We start from the raw sequence: 21356 nt of genomic DNA, 5'->3' as shown, positions 1-21356 counted from the left end.
GGCTGGATATTTGATTAAAGACTTATTCTTAATTTTTAACATTCAATTTTGATTTTTAAAAGGGTACACACACTAATATATAGTATTTATGCTTGAGTGTGTGTGTATGTGTAATGAATGGTTAAAATGACATGATATTTGAAATTTGTTTTAATATCAGGTAATGGGTAGTATACAGGTGAAACAATATTGGCCACGTCTTGATAATTTAGAAGCTGACTAATGATGTATAAGTGTTCATTATATTATCTTCTCTATTTTTAAATGTATGAAAATATCATAATATAAAGTAAACATAAATGTTATTTAACCAACATTAAAGGTGTACTTCATATCACTAATGATGGTTTTCCAAATTTATACAAAATATCTTCTCATAAAGAAAACTATACTTGTTCCACAGGTTTTCATTATTAACTAGCTATCAAAAATATATATTTCAGAAATTTCTAAACAAAGACATTATTTGAATTTCAGCTAGTCAACAGAAGGATGAAATTCATCTTTATTTTCACCTCAGCTGAATTTCTTCATGACCTTCATTAAGTAAACTTGTAACAAAAAATACATCTGCTTAAAGAAACTACAGAGGGACCACAGAATTCCCATTTATGACAACGTGTTCTTTCTTAATTAGGTGGTTTTTTAACAACTCTTCCTAACAAGAGCCAAAGACCTAAAAAAATCTCTCAGGAGACATTAATAAATACGTGAAGAAAATTCAAAACAAGATCATATATAAAACTTCTAACTGAAATAGAGACTCTGGCTTTTCTGTTGATTATGGCATTAAACTCTATTGTAAATCTGACAAAATTATTTTTCTTCGTGAGTTCCAAACCAACACATCCAGTTTGGTTATATGGAGGTGCTATATAGATGCAGAAAATGTAAAGCTATTCATTTCATAGAAGGGTGAGAATTACCAAACATTTCAAAGAGAGTTGGTTTGGTCAGTGTCACGTAAACAGAAAGTTTTAAATGGAAAAGTCAGTAGTTTGAGGTTTGTTTTCTTTTAATATTTAAATACTAGAAGATACTTTCATTTCCATCTTATATATTATAAACATTCAGCCATTTTTGCCCAGACACTATAATTTTTCATTTATTTTCTAAAAAGGGCATTATTTCTTTGTTAAGATGAAAAACACTTCACATATTTTGTAATATAAAATGGTAAATATCTTGCACAGGCTTTCTATCCACAGACTGTTTTATAACATCAATATAACTAGTTATTAAATCCTCCACATTTTAAGCTGAATTGTCATTTTGTCTATTTAATTAACTGTGTAAAATACCATAATTTGGGCAATTGGATCCAAAAATTTATTTTATTGAAAAAGAGGAGAAATATTATATTTTCCCCCTGGTTTGACTGTAGCTTTAATAGGATAGTTTGAATTTTACTGAGATAGAAAGGAATAAGTGTGCAGGTTAAATCAAAAAAAAAAAAAAAATCTATGTCAATGTCAGCTATCAATCAAGGAGATTACCACAGCAACTTATCAACCTTCAGGCAGATTTGTGACTACAGCTTGAAATGGACAGTGCCTGAGCAGAAATTTATAATTATTCCATTCAAATTATTGCTGAGCTACAAAAGATAATGAAGTAGCTTAATTGTAAGATAAATTAAATGTATATGTTTTGTTCCATTCTTACAGATGCAAACATAGTATCCTTTAGCAATTATGTGAGAAAATGTTATTTTTAAAATGTCATATTTTGTTTTGTTTCCTGTTCTTTAGGAATATGAAAGATACTTGAGTTAAAAAGATTATAAAGCAACAGAAGATTTTTGTTTGCAACACACTGTTTCCTCTGAAGAGTACGAGTTGGAATCCAAAGAGCAGAATGAATTGCTGCTTATTGCTATCTTCTTTGTTGGGACTTTCTCTCCTATGGCCTTGCCTTACAGCAACAGAAAACTCTAAAATAGAGAAAGTTAAGCACCCAGCAGGACCTCATTTGAGAGTGAGGCGTGGCTGGATGTGGAACCAGTTTTTTGTACCAGAAGAAATGAATAAGACTAGTTATCACATTGGCCAGGTACTGATTTTCTCTAAGTGTTGTAGGAAATAACATTGCATAAATCTAAATAAATGAGTTGAGGAAGTTCTGGTATTTGATGCATTCTATGTTTTATCAGTGGAACCAGTAGAAACTTCAAACACCAGCATAATTAATTGTTTCAGATTTGCAAGCACCTAAAATAGCCACAAAAACATAAGAGGGAAAGCTCTGATTTTCAAATTTCACTTTAGTCTTCCATATTTATGAAAACACAGTCTTGATTTATCAACATCTGGAAATTTGATGGTGTTATTTTTGGTAATGGATCACAGCAAACACACTGAGAATAATAACGTTTACAAACAGTATTTAGCCTGATTTTCTATTATACTAAGTAGGTGTTGATTTACCCCTCATTAATTTTTAATGAAACCAAATCCTTTTACAGTTAAGTAGCTTCAAGAACCTACACACTTCATTTGATTAGTAAAGTTGAAGTACAAAGAATAATTATTTTCACTTTCTTGTAAGAATATATTTTAAGAAAATGTCCTTAATGAGACAGAATATTTCCTATTTATATTTTTTGTTTGTATTGTTATTTGATTTTCTTTAAACAGAAGTAATTACAATATCATGTTCTTTTATGTACAGCTCTTTTTCTAGATGAATGAACTGAAGTAAGTTTAACTGCTAATTAACTGGCACTAAAATTTAATTGGGCCCAAAGTGTGAAGTATTCAAAATTCATTAACTCTCTTTTTCTAGCCTTTTCAGGAGAGCTGCAGTGTTGGTGTGATGTCTGGATTCCTTAGGAGTTCATTTATCCCACCAGCCAAATGGATATGAGTACATTCAACCGAAGGCTTAGATTAGGATCTTAGGCAAACAGATTTCAAACATTGCGCGTGTGCGTGCACGTGCGCGTTTCTGCTACAAGGAATATTTCTCATCCCTTTTTATTTTCTAAGATAACTGCACGTAAATCACAGGCAGGATGGCTTAAATGAAGCCCACAGTTAAGTGTCTTCTAGTTAACTGAGTCTTTCTAGCCACATTTACAACCGGCTTCCTAGAGAACCATATGCTCTCCCATCAGTGAGTGGGATGACAGGCTAACATGGGCTGGTGACTTTTAGTGCATAAGAATCTGCAGGGACGTGCATCAGTGCAATCAGAACAGAGACTCCCTCCCTGGCTAAATGTCACATCTTCTAGTTTTTATTTTTCTCCTCTCTACACAAATTTCCTGTTTCCTCCTTTCACATGGTGATTGATTTCCTCTATTTTTTTAATTTTGTAAAAATATTTATCAAAATATTCTAACAGATGTTTTCCCTGCAAACTACCTCATTAGGCTTAAATAACATATAGACAATTGGTTTAGAAGGAAGTAATACTGAATGTTTAGGTGCTTATAATCAAAAAGCTGGTAAAAATTAAATATAGCTGATGCGTCCAAGAGGAATTTCTTTTTGATCCATTTGTTAAATGGGATTAAGCTCCGAAAGCACAATTAAGTAAGAATTTAAAATCGTATTGATTTGCCAAGTTGGTAGTAACTGTCTAATTGCAAAAATATTTTTTGAATAGAAGTATAGAAAATTTCATAAGATTAAAATCCGTAAAAATGAAATATGTTTAACTCATGAATTTTGTGACATTAAGAGGCAAACTTTCAAATGATTTTTTTGTTTGTTTAACTTAAGTCTGGGTCCCTAAAAATATCAAGCTCACTGATCTATGAAAATTATACTATGAATGCACTTGAAATAACTTATTCATTACTAAATTTGACTTATCTTCATTCTGATGATAAATTCATTCTGAATCAAAATTTCAAGCTACATTAAAATAATATTTGAAAAACATGGGGCATGCATTGCTTTAATTTGATATATTTAGTAGAGAGTATATTTGTTTTCCTTGATTTCTTACCATTAGGACATGGAGACTTCATTATCTCATTGGTAATCTCATTTATCTCATTGGTAATGAAGGACTATCAAATTAAAAGTGTTATAACTAGAAGTCAATCTGGATGTTATTATTCCCAATTTGTTTCTTTCATTATATAGCAGTGATATTCAATGCATTATTAAGCTATTAAAATTAGCTGTTTTATATCTCTTCAGATATTCTCCTCAATCACATAGAAAAATTCATTAATTACTTCAGAGTAATGCATTGTAACTTGAGTTAGCAGAAAAGTTATGAATTTGTTTAAGATTATATTTCTTGGTTAACTTTGTAAATTTCAGAGAAGCTCTTACTTTGAAGAATGACATATTCATAAACGATGAATCAAAAAAACCATGGATTTACAACAATTAAGGGATTATGGCCTGTTTCCTCTCTTTATATAAAAATAATTTAAATATGAAAAGACATACAACCAATGTCACCTATATTATAATAAGCCTTGTTTTATATATAAATTACAACTTCCAAATAATTCATCAACGCTATGAATAGTAAACAAATTTCCTTTATTTTTAACAATAAAAATACTAAGGGCACAAAACAAAGAGGTATATTTGAGAATTAAGTAGAATATATTGAAAAGAAAGAGTTTAGATGTAATCCGACTGCAGATTTGCAGTCAGATTTGTTTGCAGGGGAGGATCTGGAATCAGACAGACCTGTTGTCTAAATCATAAAACTACACAAAAATCATGTGACTCCACATAAGTTTTTAAAACTTTAGTTTCACTTTCCTTCTCTGTAGAAAAGATTGATTATATCAATAATATGTATCTCATAATGTTAAGAGGATTAATTGAGAAAACTAATATAAAGCAATTGGTAGATTTTGTGGCATATAATAAATACCCAATGGATGGTTGAGGTGATTATTATCTTCTCAACATGCTCCCTAATTTTCTTACTAATATTTCCTTGTATTCTGTGTATTTTTCTATACGTTTTTAGTCTAGAGACAGAATATCACTGTTTAAATTTATCTCAATTATTATCTTCCTTATCTCTAGGTCCCAACTTAATATAAATATTTGAGAGTAGGTTTTAGTGACTAAGAAGGTAATCATAGAGCAAACTTGAGCAAACTTTGTTGTGCATAATTTATGACAGGAGTTTTGTTTTTCAATTATTATAGTTTCTAATTAGAATCATCTATTTAGAGTAATAAAAATTGTATAATTCTTTACATTGAAAATTCAAAGACTCTTTTCTCTGCTGGTGATAGATTTTACTCTTAAAATTAATGTTTTACTTTGTATAATATTATATGAGAATTATATGGAATTATTAACTTGGGGAACAATTAGTAAAACAAACTCATTAAAATTGATTTGTCCATTTTAGCATGTCTGGAAACTGAATTATCCCTCTTTGCACTTGCAGCTAAGATCTGATTTAGACAATGGAAACAATTCTTTCCAGTACAAGCTTTTGGGAGCTGAAGCTGGAACTATTTTTGTCATTGATGAAAGAACAGGTGACATATATGCCATACAGAAGCTTGACAGAGAGGAACGATCCCTCTACACTCTAAGAGCCCAGGTAATAGACACCAGCACTGGAAGGGCTGTGGAGCCTGAGTCTGAGTTTGTCATCAGAGTTTCGGATATCAATGACAATGAACCAAAATTCCTAGATGAACCTTATGAGGCCATTGTACCAGAGATGTCTCCAGAAGGTATTGCATATTAATTTACATCAAAGATATATTAACAATGAAAACAGATTTAAAATTTCAAGCATGTGTTTTGGAAGGGAATTATTTAAAGTTCTATACCTATACTTCCTTCTACAAACGTGTTAGGTAAAATATTTGAAAAACTAGACTATTCATTAAAATTTTGTAAACAATGGTACTATATATTAATAAATTATTTGTCTTGTGAAAATATAATCTCAGTCTTCAAAGCAACAGAAAAAAGGTTAAACATGTTTATTTGAATGATTTATAAAATTGTTTAGCTTGTTCACTTACTAGTTGCTTCAATATAAGAATTTATTTTCCAAAACAAAATATGCTTTTGTATCTTAAAAGAGCACATAAGGTCATCCTGAAAGATGTGCATGTAAAAATAGGAAAAGCCAATTTATAAGACAAAAAAGTACCATATGCATCAAAACCATGGAACATGAAGACTAAAAACAAAATAGTCATTGAAAACCTCTGTGCGGCTGTATTCATTTTCAAGTTCTTTTCCAAACCTACTGTTATTTTTATGAATGTTTTAAATATAGTACATGTAGAAGAGAGTTCTTTCCATAAGACATAAGAATTAGCTACCTTGGAAATCAGAAATCTGTCCAATTGGGAGAAAATTATAGTATGGCTATGCAAGATTTGTCTGCCTTTCATTCAGTCAGAAAATTTTGATACATAATAAAATTTAACTAATAAAATTTCCTTAAGTGATAAACTTAAATTCATCAATAATGGTCACTTTAAATTAAGCTAATGTGCTTTAAAACTGCTTGACCTAAACATTCGATTCATTAGCCAGCTAGTCTAAAAATGTATATTCCATTTTATATTTTCCTGATTCTTCATTTTTTAATATTCCAGGTAGCAATGTAAAGATGTCTTTCTACACGTGTTCAGAACATACGTCTTTAACTACAGCATAAAGAAATTTAGCTGTAATATGTGTCAAGACCAATTATCGTTAGATGTAAATGACACATTGTTATTGTTCTATTTGGTAGCCAGGCAATGACACGGTTCTTCCCTCTCCATCCTCCTCCTCTTCGTAGTCCTCCTCCCCTCTCTCTTTCTCCTCTTTCTGCTCCTCCTCCTCCTCCCCTTCTTCTCCTTCTCCTTCTCCTTCTTTTTCTTCAACAAGCATATATTATGGACTTAACATGTTCTAGGAACTTTTCTTAGAAACTGAGGATTCAATTATAAAGGAGATATATGAAGTGATTGCTAGTATGAAACTTATATTTTAGTTATAACATACAAACAGTAAATAACTATTTTAAATAAACAAGGTAATATTTGATACTGCATGTTATGGAAGTGTTAAGTATGGGTGAAGTATGATGATGAGTAATTGACTGGAGGAAGTGGGGATATTTTAGGAGGTGTTGTTTGAAGGGAATGGTACAAAGAGGCCAATCATGCCACTTTCTAAAAAGAGATTCCCATGGCGAGATGATGAGGATTGCAGATATCAATATGGGAGCTATTGGCATATCGCAAACATGTAGAGCATGGCAATGGATGAGATACACTTGGCAGAGAATTTAGGTAGAGAGGAGAAAAGCATACAGAGTGACCAGATTGTTTAGCAAAGGGAGTTGGCTGGCAAATTAGAAGGAATGGAATTGGCCAGTGATGTAGGAAGACATGAGAAGAGATCTTGCAAAAGAAGAGATCCTCCAACTGTGTGGAATGCTGCTGTGACGTTGAATAAAATCAAGACAGAATAGTGGTTTTTGATTTGGAAAGTTGATGGCTCCTAGTGATTTTGGTAATCGCAATTTGGTTGAATTTGTGCAACCGCAGTATGTTATAGATTATGCTACTGCATGAATGGAAGGAGAAGAGGAGGTGACAGCGAATTTAACTAACTTGAAAAGATGTTATGCCACAGGGAGAAAATAGAGACGCGAGACACTGGGTAGAGGGAGATGAAGATAAAGGGTATATTTTTTTGTTTATCATTGTTTAATCATTTATTAAGATGAGAAATTTAATAGTACAATTACATATTATATGGAATGATACAAGAGAAGAGTATTTTTTAAACAAAATAAAAGGGATATAACTACTGGAAAACTATTCTTGAAAGGGAGAAAGCCATTGAATCTAGGGCACTAGTAGAGGGCATGGATTCAGGCAGGTTAACACAATGGTTGGTAATAAACCAGTTAATGAGTGATTGTTTCTATTTTATCAGTGAAGTATGAGACAAAGGCAGGAATTGAGAGCAAAGGGGTGGAATTCTAGATAGAAAAGAAGAGGTACAAAATAGCCATTTTGCATAGTTGGAGAGTAAACCCACAAAGGGATTACATACGTACAACACAGTGTCTGTATCATGGCATCAATTGTAACCTCACTGTGGTTGATTCAATAGAGATCACGAAAAATTAGTTTGGTCTATACAATATTTGGCTACCACAGATCTCTTTGTGCTTCGCAATTAGAGTTTCATTACATATTAACCTATTCAATCTGTGTAACTTAATACACCCTGAGGGAGTGCCAGTCAGGGTTCAAGCTTTGTATGGAATCATACTAAAATCAATGAGCACTTCTTGTACCTTTCCATGGGATGAAGGGGCCAACAGAATGATGGTCAACTGCTATCAGAAATGTTATCTAACATGGAAGTAGTGGAATATTCCTATTGCTCTCTCAAACATTTTGTCTATGGTTTCCCTCTGAAGCATTCCTACAATTATTGATTTTCCTTTGAAGAAACTAATTAATAATATTATGTATGATTTCTGTTTCCCTCAATTTCAATAGTTAATTAATGAATAATGTGGATTCTTTTTCTTGAATATATCCTTAATTCTTCACTTTTTTCCTTATCCATTGCCATTTAATAGGTTCTTGAGTGTTGATATTGCTTCCAAATTCCCTACCCACCTATTTTATCTTTTACAAAGCAACCAGTGCAAACATTTTATTCTGTTGTCTTTCTTAAGTATATTTGTGTTGTATTGGAGTCAACTTCCAATTATTATATTTGAATATGTACTTTGAACTTAGAATTTGGTGGACTTCTGAAGGGAATCTACATGAGGATGTCATCAGAAGAGAAAATTACAAACGACTGTTGCTTATTAAACACATATTTATTTACAAATAGTGATGGACTTTTACTGATTATATTTATTTGAAATGTAATTACTTTCAAACTAGAGCTATCAAGTGGAATTGAGATAAAATATTATGTTTTCTCACTTAGTCTGGATTTGTAAAGTTATTATCTTTCTTTCACACAAAAATATAAGATCTAACATGTCAGGAGCTACACAACACCTGAGGTTTGGGATGAAGAGTAAAAGAATGAGTGCATAGATGAATGAAAATTCTACGTGTAAGTGATTAGACTGGTTTGGGAGGTGAATAGAGGGTATTAGTGGATGTAAAATCCAGGGAGACTCCAAGGGTGTGGGTCAAGGCACGTAGTGATCCCAAGTGCTGCAGGTGGTCTCTAAATAGTGATTCTTCAATTCTGAAACTTCCCAGTGTAGAATTCCTAGAAACATACCTAAATTCCTAGAAACGTACAACCTACCAAGACTGAATCCTGGAGAAATAGAAAATCTACACAGATTAACTACTAGTAAGATTGAATCAGTAATCAAAAACCCCCCAAAATACAAAAGTCCAGGACCAGATGACTTCACTGGTGAATTCTACCAAACATTTAAGGAAGAATTAATACCAATCTTTCTCAAATTTTTCCAAAAATTTGAAGAAGATGGAACATTCTCAAACTCATTTTACGAGTCCAGCATTACCTTGATACTAAAAGCAGATAAGGGCACCACAAGAAAACTACCAGCCAATATCCTTGATGAATATAGATGCAAAAATTTTCAATAAAATTCTTGCAAATCTAATTCAACAACACATTAAAAGGATCATACACTATGATCAAGAGAACATTATCTCTGGGAGGCAAGCACGGTTCAACATAAGCAAATCAAACATGATACATTACTTTAATAGAATAGAGGATGAAGATCATATGATCCTCTCAATGGATGCAGAAAAGCATTTGACAAACTTCAGCATTCTTTCACAAGGAAAGCTCTCAACAAATCGAGCATAGAGGTAATATACATGAACATAATCAAGGCCATATGTGACGAACTCATAGCCACATAATACTCAATGGTGAAATGCTGAAAGCTTTTCCTGTAAGACCAGGAAAAGGACAAGGATGCCCACTCTCACTATATTTATTCAACATAGTACTGGAAGCCCTAGCCAGAGCAATACTCTAGAACCAAGAATACTTAATGGGGAAAGGATGTCTTTTTAAAAAATGGTGTTGGGAAAACCGAATATTCACATTCAAAAGAATGAAACTAGACCCCCTGTCTTATGCTACTCATAAAATGAACTTGAATTAACGACTAAACATAAGGCTTGAAATCATAAAACTCCTAGAAGAAACATCTCCTTGATATTAGTCTTAGCAATAATTTTGGGGGCATGACACCAAAAACAGAAGCAAGAAAAGCAAAAATAAACAAGCTGGACTACACCAAACTAAAAAGCCTCTGCTCAGCGAAATAAACAATCAACAAAATGAAGAGGCAACATATGGAATGGGAGAAAATATTTCCCAACCTTCTATCAGATAAGGGGTTAATATCCAAAATATAGAAGGATTTCATACAAGTCAACAGCAAAAAAAAGAAAACTACAAAAATAATCTGATTAAAAAATGGGGAGAAGATCTGAATAGACAATTTTCCAAAGAAGACACACACAAATGGCCAAGAGGTGCATGAAAAGATCTTAAATAGCACTAATAATCAGGGAAATGCAAATCAAAATCACAATGAGATACCACCTTACACTTGTTAGCATGACTATTATCAAAAAGATAAGAAATACCAAGTGTTGGTGAGGCTCTGGAGAAAAGAGAGCGCTTGTGCACTGTTGTTGGGAATGTAAAATGGTGAAGCTACTATGGTAAACAATATGAGGTTCCTAAAAAAATTAAAACTAGAACTACCAGCAATCTCACTTCTGGATATATATCAAAGGAAATGAAATCACTATCTCAAAGAGATATCTGATCTCCCATGTGCATTGCAGCGTTTTTTACAATAGCCAAGATTTGGAAACAACCTAAGGGTCTATCAACAGGTGAATGGATAAAGAAAATGTGGTATATTTATGTACAATGGAATATTATTCAGCCATAGAAAACATGAAATTCTGCCATTGGTGACAACATGGATGGACCTTAAGGACATTATGCTAAGTGAAATAAATAAGACAGAAAAAGACAAATACTGTATGATTTCACTTATATGTGGGATTTGAAAAAAGTTGAACTCCTAGAAACAGAGAGTAGAATGGTGATTGCCTGGGGCTGGGGGGTGGGAAGTTGGGAGATGTTGGTCAAAGGGTACAAACTTTCAGTTACCAAATGATTTAGTTCTGGGGATCTAACATATGGTATGGTATTCTTAACAGTACTATATTATACGCTTAAAAGTCCCTAAGAGAGTAGATCTTAACTATTCTCACCACAAAAAAATAAAATTGTAATTATGTGAGATGATGGAGGTGTTAACTAACCTTATTGTGACAATAATTTCTCAATATATACATGTATCAATCATCACATTGTACACCTTAAACTTACATAATGTTATATTTGAATTATATCTCAATAAAGTTAGAAAAAAAGGAAAATTCAGTTTATTAATAATATTTATCATCAATATGGCACATGTGTCATAATGTAGAGCCAATATAAAAGAGATTAAATTCAATTTATGTAAAATACATACAGATTTAGGTAATTTCAGTTTTTTATTTCATACATTGTAATAAGCATCAACATGTAGCAGAGATTTCTCAGAAAAATAAATATTCTTTTCTAAGAAACACATCAAATTTGAAAATTAGATTCTATGAAACTTATTTATGCTTTGGACACATGAGTTGAAAGGAGTGAGATTGGGATGGCTTGCTCTTTGTATTCTCTCTGAATGTATTATTGTTTGCTTTCTTAAACGCAGTCCAATCTGTTTGACTTAAAGTCTTTCAGATTGTGAAAAGTAGAGGTGTTAAAAATACAACACAAGAATAATAAGAATGACTTAATTTTCAGGTGATTGTGAAGAGAAAAGCAAAAGTATTTGAAGAATGTTTTGCACTTTTAAGGTGACAAGTGGGAAAATATCATGTTTCTTGAGTTTCACTTGGTGTTTCCAGATTGTAAAGTAATTGCATCTCAAATATAAACACAGTAAAGATGGGCTAATCAGTCCTTGCAAATAAATAATAATTGTCACACCAACAAAATAATTTCTCAGTGTGAAGGAGCGAGCAGATGCACTGATTAAACCATTATTTCCATCATGAATTTGATTTCTGAAAATTATAATTTTACTTGATCATCTAATATCTTGCATCTGTTTTTATTGTCACCAGAATCACAGATTCAGAGTATAGGTCAAAATAATATTATTTAATTTGTGCCGCTTTAAATTTCATCATTAAACAACCCAACATCCTCTCAATAAATTTGTTTCAAATTAATCAGAGTACTTGTACTAAAACTGCATGTAAAAATGGCTTTCCTAATAGACAATTCATATCTTCGTTCTAAAAAAAGCCAATTAATCTTTTTACCACTGAACTTAAAAAAATTACATGCTAAAATAAATGAGTCATTTTGAAATCTACAGTTCAGATCTTGGCATTCAAATTGTATGTTAAATGATGGCACGCTGTTTATTTAGTATTTTATAATAAAAACTGTACACACAAAATGTCCTGCCATAGGTTGCTGGCTACTCTATGGCTCACACGATCTCTAAATTAGTCTGCATATCAAAATTTATCACTCTTTTATGTTTGGATTCCTCCCATAATCACTAGAAGACAAAGCATTCTGTGTGAAATATGAGAAAACATCATCTAATACATCTAACTAATTTGTTACTAATATTAAACAACATTTGTGTGAGAATCATTCAGTCCTCTGTAAGACTTCTGGTTAATACTAAAATCCATATAAATCAACATTGACAAAGTTATACTATTCTTATGTTAGGTTTTACTTTTGATGGGAGAATAGATCTAATGTGTTGAAAAATCATTTATTGATGCCGCCAATAATGCTTTCAATCTTCAAAAATTTTATGCCGTTTTACAAGATTTAGCTCTTATTAACATTGCCACTGAAAAAGTGTAATTTATATGTAATTTCTCATACATAATATTTTATCTCATATTAATGTACATTTATCTCCTTATAATTTTCTGTCATAAGTGAAAAAATATATCAGCAAATGCAGATTCGAGAGACTACTAAACTATGATTTTTCTCTCAAACACTTGATTCATGTTTACTTCCTGTGCCACCTACATAACAATGAGTTTTTGCAATACAGTGTGTCTAATAAAATGTGCCAAGTCAAATATCATCTTAAATTTATTTTCATAAGGTCCTTTTGCAAAAGAGAGCTTTAAAGATTCAGAAGCTAGCTAGAAAGAGAAAACCAATTTTAAATTTGCATTTATGAAAAAGTCTCTCAAGGTTATTATAGGCAAACAATACCACCTATCCATGTAATAACAGAACCCAGAATTATAATATTAAATATTATGTATGTATGTTTATTGTTAGAACAAGTAAACTGAGATATTACTCATTAAAATATGATTCTGAGAGAATAATTTTTTGTAGTTAAACTTTTGTTCACTTAACAAGATAGATGCAAATTGATTTAAGAGAATCTTTAGATTGTAAGAGTCCAATCATATTGGCTCTTTGTGTTTCCGAACAATATGACCATCTCTGATCGAGCTATAGTGACTCAACTCAGAGATCTGTGATCCTTCAGCCTTTGATCCACCGGCCTTTGATCCTTCAGCCACCAAGAGGAGGCTTTTCACACACTGTGGTTTACATTCCTTGCTAATTCACTTTCAAGGATCTTGCCAATTTAAAATTTTAAGAATTTCCGTCAACTGCCCAATTCTAATTACAAGATGGAGGCATAAAGTGGAATAATAGAAGTTAAGGATGAAGCAACTCAATCTACACATATCTGTTCTGAGTTATTGTCATTTCCCTTTACATAACCCTTGGGGTCATTTTGCATTGTTACAGGTGTTCTAAAGTAGGGTCATCAGACCTCCAGTTTTACCCAGGACAATCCTGCTTCAGCCCTATTTTTCTCTTGTTCTGGAAGCATTCGTCCCTGATTTTCTATGTTGTAAAGATTTATTACTAGGCACATTACGGTAAGCCACAGTGAATTTGTTAGACATCTCCTTTGTAGTCACAGCTTCTTTCATGGGGTGTGAGAAACAGTGTGTGAGACTTATGGGCAGTGAAGAAAGTTTTCCTTTTAAGACATGGTTAAATCTGAAAGAGGGCTAGTGATAACCCAGGGCACTCTATGATAAAACAAAGTTAAGCTAAGAAATTGATTAAATAATGCAAATACTTATGAAGAAGACCCTTCTGGTGATATATTTGATGATAAAATAATCTGTATAAAATATTTTTCATTAATGTACATGTATATCATTTATCTTTTAGAAATAAATTTATCTCTAGTATAATTTTAAGGGAATTTAATTTTTTTTTTTTTTGGTGAGGAAGATTAGCCCTGAGCTAACCTCCGTTGCCAATTCTCCTCTTTTTCCTGAGGAATATTGGCCCTGAGCTAACATCTGTTCCCATCTTCCTCTATTTTATATGAGGGATGCCTGCAACAGCATGGCTTGGTGAGCAGTGCATATGTCTGCACCCAGGATCCAAACCTGCAAACCCCAGACCACTGAAGCAGAGTGCACAAACTTAATCACTAAGCCACTGGGCTGGTCCCAAAGAGAATTTAATTTTTGATCCATTAATGTAGTAAAAGCAACTTTGTCAGTTTTAGTGAGAGATGATAAAATGTTGATCAAATGAATGAAGAGAGGCTGTATAGGTTAGATCATGTGTATGACAGACTAAAAGCAACCAATCTAGGCTGGGAAAGAGGAACAAATGAATATATCTAATCAGCAGAAACAGAGATTTGGACAATGAGATAACTATCAGATTCACCAAGAATAAATATTTATGTCTTCTGATTAAGAAATTTTGGGTTTGTTTTTCTTTTTTTCCCTGGTGTTATACAGAAATTCCCTATTTTTTCTAGATGTTTTATTATTCTAATTCTTAGGTTCTTATTATTTACCTTTCACATTTATATCTACAATTCATTTTAAACTGATTTTTGTGAATGATGTAAAGCAAGTGCCAAATACTAGATCAATAGATAGATGACAGATAGATGGATGTATAGATGGATAGAGATAGCTGATTGACCCTGCAGCATTTATTGAAATGATTCTCCATTGCTCAGCTGCACCATCATTGTATAAATGAGTTCTCCATGTGTGTATGATTTTGTTTCTGAATCTCTAATTGGTTTTATCAGCTATTTTTTGCTCCAGGGGCCAAAATTATATTCTCTTAGTTGCTGTCATTGTATCATAAACCTGCTCTCTATTAGCACAAGTCCTCCAGACATTCTTCTTCATCAAAATTGTCTTGGCCATACTTGGTCCTTTGCATTTCCATGCATTTTATATAATCGTCTTTTCAACTTACTCATTAATACAATTTTCTAGGATTTTGATTAGGATAGCATTTACAGTATGGATCTATTTTTTGATATTTCTAACTACTTAGTCATCTAATTCATAAACCCAGTATTTTTGTCCACTTTTTTGCATCATTAATTTCTTTTTAGTTTCTTTGGAGAAGTCTTCAATAGTTTTGTTTTATATTCTCAGGAATTTTATTTCTTATCGTATATATTACATTTAATTAAAATATTTTATAAATATATATTTCTGGTATAAATAAAATGGATTTTTGTATATCTTGTGTGTTCCTGTGACCTTAGTAATTTAACGATTTAATATTTTTCTGTAAACTATTTTATATGTATATTGTTTGATTTTCTAACAAAAATATTATTACCTATGAATAGTTATTATGGTTTTATTTTTTATTTTCCAAGGTCTGTCTGTCTATCTATCATCTATCTTCTATCTATCATCATCATCTATTTATCATTTACTTATACATACATAGTATTGTCTGGTTTTATCTAGAACGTTCATTACAATGCTGAAAAAATAGCAGTGATAGTAAACATTTTTGCTTTTTAACTATTTCAGAGGGAAAAGTTTTAACTTTTTACAATTAAATATGATTGCTTCCAGTAAAAATGGCCTATATGGGACTGCCCAGTGGCATAGTGGTTAAGTTCGCATGCTCCACTTCAGCAGCCCAGGGTTCCTGGGTTCAGTTCCCGGGCGCAGACCTATAGACTGCTCATCAAGTTATGCTGTGGTGGCATCCCACTTAGACAATAGAGGAAGATTGGCATAGATGTTAGCTCAGCGACAATCTTCCTCACCAAAAAAAAAAATGCCCTTTATCGTATTAAGAAAGTTGCCTTTTATTCCTTATTTTCTGAGTTAAGTTGAATATTTTCAGATGTGCTTTATATATCTAATGAAAATTTATTTTTTACGTTTTTCTTCTTTATTCTATTAATGCCACAAATTATATTGGTTCATTTACTAATGTAAAAACAACCTTGAATTTTTGTAATGAGCCCAACTGATCATGTTCTATTATATTGTTGAATTGAATTATCACTTTATTTATGTGGAGTACTACTAGAATATTTTTTAGAATCCTAGCTAGGATCCCTTTCAATCATTATCTACATTTTTTCTCTTAGGAATTTATACAGAATCCATTTGATATATATAGTAAATTATATATTATATATAATAAGTTATATACAATATATATAGTGAATTATATAATACACATAGTGAACTTTTGATGTGTGTGTGTGAGAAGATCAGCCCTGTGCTAACATCTGCCAATTCTCCTCTTTTTTTTGCTGAGGAAGACTGGCCCTGGGCTAACATCCATGCCCATCTTCCTCCACTTTACATGGGATGCCACCACATCATGGCTTGCCCAGCAGTGCGCCTGTGTGTGCCCGGGATCCGAACCGGCGAACCCTGGGCCGCCACAGTGGAGTGCACGCACTTAGCTGCTTGCACCACCTGGCCGGCCCCAAGAAATTCACATAGTGAATTTTATATATAATATATAGGGAATTGCATATAATATGTAATATATATAAAATATATATCCCATTCTTATAAATGTTATATATTCCAAATATTTGCTTGTGATTTAGATTTAAAAATGCAAAATACATTTTTCCATAGAAATAAAAATTTAAAAATAGTTCCATACGTATGCTGACATGACCCTGTATAAACTATATCTTTATGTAGAATAGTACCCATAATAGTTTAGAATGCTACCTCAGTTCATAGCGATGGCTGGGTTGTTGCGAGGAAATGGTAGGACCAGGAGATTGGAGGCACATTTCTCACAAACCTGTTCAAGGTGATTCTAACAGTAAACCACGATCATGCCATGATAAACAGTAATTACAAAGCCGAGAAAGGCTGCTGTACCTGCAAAGAGCATTGCTGTGGTGTTCATTTTAGTTCAAACATGAGTAATGCGTTTGTGATATTACCGACAAATAAAGGAAGGATTACATACGTTTGATTACATACGTTTGTATAAACGTGAGTATAGAAATTAAGCATTTATTTCCTCAACCACCAAGTATCTTTTTACCTATATTTAACTGGTAATATAAAGTAGGGGAGACTGTGAAACAACTATTGATTATTTCCATTGGAAGACTCATTATTGGCCACATAATGATTTTGTCAATTTTTTGTGTACTATATAACTAATTCCTAACTACGAGTAGGTGTATAGATTGATTCTCTTACAAATGACAAGTCCTCGTGGAAAACGTAAATATACAAAATATTATCAAATGTTTTTATATTTCTTGACTACTTTGATGTTTATTATTTTTACTATTTATTTATGTTAATTATTTCTTGAAGATTTCTGCAGTATTTAAATTGCTGATTAGGGAAATATATAGGCTTACTTCTCTGTGTTGACTTTTTTAGAAAATCCTTTTAGAAAATATCTAAGAGGGATTAAAGTTACTTCTGTATTTAATGCATTGTGTTGTCAAAAACTAAAACAGTGAAAAAGAAAGCCAGAAACAACTAAAGATAATAAAACAAAATCAGATCATTAGAGAGACATAAGAATTGAACATTGCTAAGGTCCTTGTGAATTTTACAGATGATATTACAAATCATGAGTAAGAATTAAAAGCAAAACTATATGTAATGAATTTTTGGAAATTCTGCTGCATATTTTTATCATATTAATTTATTTTACATTTCTTTCGTGGTAAGTTTATAGTACGATACACACGTGCACGTATGCACACCTACACACATACACACACAAATATAGACTGAATCATTGAGTAGTCATTGTTGGTTCATTATCAAGCATCTAGTGCCATTGAAACACTGTAGAATTGTTTCAGTTCCATAGGTTTTGTACTTTCAATTTAAAAAGTGGCATAATTTTTACAAGAGAGACAACAATTTCCCCAGAAATTGAACTCCCTAACAAATTCACATGGAAGAGTTATTCAGAATATTTATAGTATATTGTTTTTATCCACTAAATTTCCTAAGAGTTTGACTTTTTGGGTTTTCCACACACTCAGAGATATTATTTTATGTGACTCTTTAGTATATTACATTGGGTTTTCCATTTAGTAGAGAACAAGGGACTGAGATACTAGGACATTGAAGAGGTATGCTTTGATTAGAAGTTGAAATGTGCTTTAAAAAGACTGAACTGGGAAAAACAACCTAACTCCATAACTTGTCTTTCTATAAATGAAGCATGGGGTGATCTGTGAGTCAGTGCATCATTCTAGGTCTTCCTCTTTCTCACTTGTATAGTACTAGGTTAGCAAGGCTAAAGTCTTCATACTAAGAATTTCTTTTGGTCAACCACTAACCATACAACAATTTTGACTATCATTCCTGAAGCTAAACACAGGTAGTTTAGTTCTGGAAACTAGGGACTGGAAACCCCTATGGAAAGAAATGAAATGGAAACATAATGAGAAAATTCAGGGGAAGTAAATGGATGTGTACACAGAAGTGTAGTTAAAAGAACAAGTCTTGTCCAATACAAACTGAATTGTTGGTCCCTAAGAAGACTTTTGTTAAAATAACTCCTCATAATTACTACAGGAACGCATTTATTATTTACTTATTTATTATTTCATTGAGATATAATTGATGTATAACACTGTGTAAGTTTAAGGTATACAATGTCTTTATTTGATAACATTTATATATTGCAATTCAATTACCACTGTAGCATTAGCAAGCATCTCCATCACGTCACATAATTATCATTTATTTTTTGTGGTGATAACATTTAAGATCCAGTCTCTTAGCAACTTTGAAGTATATAATACAGTGTTGCTGACTATAATCACTATATTGTGCATTAGGCTCCAGAACTTACTCATCCTCTAACTGCAAGTTAGACTAACATCTCCCCAAATCCCCACCCCCAGCCCCTGTAACCAGCAATCTACCCTGTTCCTGTGAGTTTAGCTTTTTCAGATTCCACATATAAGTGGTATCATTTGGTATTTGTCTTTGTCTGACTTAATCTTACTTAGTGTAATGTCCTATAGGCCCTTCCATATTGTCACAAATGGCAGGAATGTATTTTAAAACATCTGATATTAATGTGTCTTCATTTTGAGGGGTTGTACAGTATAAAACAAGAGTTGAATAACTAACATAAAAATACAAATCAAAACAGCAAATACTACTTATATACAACTGATGGCCATGGTAAAAGTTTCAACAATTTTATTACTGAAGAATAGAAAGGATTCCCATCAGAGTTTCTTGGTTTATAAAATTAGATTGTAACGAAAAATTTCCTGATGCTAGTTGTAAAGAAAATCACATAGCCTATTTGATTTTGTGCCATTCATTTTGCCATTCTTATTGACACAGAAAATAGTGTTTTAATAAATGCGGATTTCCAACAAGACCCATAATGCTAGACTCCATAAAGATATTAAAAAGCTTAATACTTTTAAAGAAATATTTTTAAGTTGAGCATTAATTTTAAATGTACAAATACTTGTTTTCCACGATTTATATTGATTGTTACTGAATTTTAATGAAACTGCTTACCTTATCAATATCTGGTAGATTTTCCTTTGCACTCTTTTTTATAAATATTCTTCAAACGAGTAAGTATTATATAGAAGGGAATTAAACAGGCAAAATAATTACGCTCATTCTCAACTTGATACTATTTCAAGCTCATTTAAATAATATTTATTTATATTTTATCAAGATTTTACAATATTTTGAGGTACAGATCACAATATGGTTTTTGAAGAAAAGTGTTTTCAATTTATTTTTGATTCCTGCACTAGTAACACACCTTTTTAAAATCCTGAACTACACATTGTAATGGACTGTTTAATAGTTACATTTAATTATGTCATAGATCTACATGTTTAAAATTCTACATTCTATGTGGTAATTAAGAACTGTTTTCAATGAGGTTATATTCTCTTGTCTTAACATAAAGATATTAGTTTTATAATTCAGAAGAAGGAGGTATTCTTTCATTGTATATTATCATCTTGCTTGCTAAAGAAAGAATGCTTTATAGAACTGAATTCACGTTGTTCAATAAGACCACAGTCTTAATCTGTTGTAAATATTTATTTTCTTTTCAGGAACATTAGTCATCCGGGTGACAGCAAGTGATGCTGATGATCCTTCAAGTGGCAATAATGCTCGTCTCCTGTATAGCTTACTACAAGGCCAACCATATTTCTCCATTGAACCAACAACAGGTATTTCTGAATGAAAGTAAATGAAATTCAACGTGATTCTAAGTAGGCAAATGTCAGAGCAAAAATTCTCAGCTTACAAACATGTTGTACAGTAGATCCGATGTTATACAAATAAATAAATGGATTGTAATTTTAAACATTTAATTCTTTTTAGTCTTGTAGCTGATTTTTCTGAGGTTGAGAGACTGGATTTTCTACATTCATACTGTAAATGATTTGTATAAAGAGTATAAAACATATGTAAGGATTCTTATAAATCAGTTAGAAAAAGACAGCCCAGTTAAAAAATATAGGGAAAAGATATTTAAAAGCAAGTGACAAAAAGCTGATACACAAAAAGCCTCCAAGCATTTTAAAAATGCTCAACTTCATTAATCATCATGGAAATAGAAACTAAAGCCACAATGACATCCACCTGCACACTCAACCAGAAAGACTGAGGTTAAGCATAAGTTTATGTATGGGTGTAAGAACTGTATCAGGCATTCACTTTTAAAAAACTTAGTTCTGGGGCCGGTCCGGTGGCATGATGGTTAAGCTCCTGGGCTCCGCTTCTGCAGCTTGGGGTTCTCAGGTTCGGATCTCAGGCACGGACCTATGCACCACTTATCAAGCTATGCTGTGGTGACGTCCCATATACAAAATGGAGGAAGATGGGCACAGATGTTGGCTCCACAACAATCTTCGTCAGCAAAAAGAGGAAGATTGGCAATGGATATTAGCTCAGGGCCAATCTTCCTCACACACACAAAAATTGTAGTTCTGTATTTTATGTATTTTTTATTTGGATGAAAACAATATTTGAATTT

At 32.2% G+C, this 21356-nt stretch overlaps 1 protein-coding gene across 1 annotated transcript in view; it reads left to right on the top strand.

The window, feature by feature from the left end:
- Positions 1 to 1845: 1845 nt before the first annotated feature.
- Positions 1846 to 21356, top strand: part of CDH19 (cadherin 19) — a 74423-nt gene continuing 54912 nt past the window's right edge. The window contains exons 1-3 of the mRNA XM_058556611.1: positions 1846 to 2052; positions 5380 to 5674; positions 20428 to 20547. Of these exons, the coding sequence (XP_058412594.1) occupies positions 1858 to 2052; positions 5380 to 5674; positions 20428 to 20547 (610 nt within the window). The 5' untranslated portion in view covers positions 1846 to 1857. The remainder of the gene's footprint in view (positions 2053 to 5379; positions 5675 to 20427; positions 20548 to 21356) is intronic.

This window comes from Diceros bicornis, chromosome 16 (assembly GCF_020826845.1).
Source record: "Diceros bicornis minor isolate mBicDic1 chromosome 16, mDicBic1.mat.cur, whole genome shotgun sequence".
Lineage (NCBI taxonomy): Eukaryota > Metazoa > Chordata > Mammalia > Perissodactyla > Rhinocerotidae > Diceros > Diceros bicornis.
This window is presented reverse-complemented; position numbering and strand designations above follow the sequence as displayed.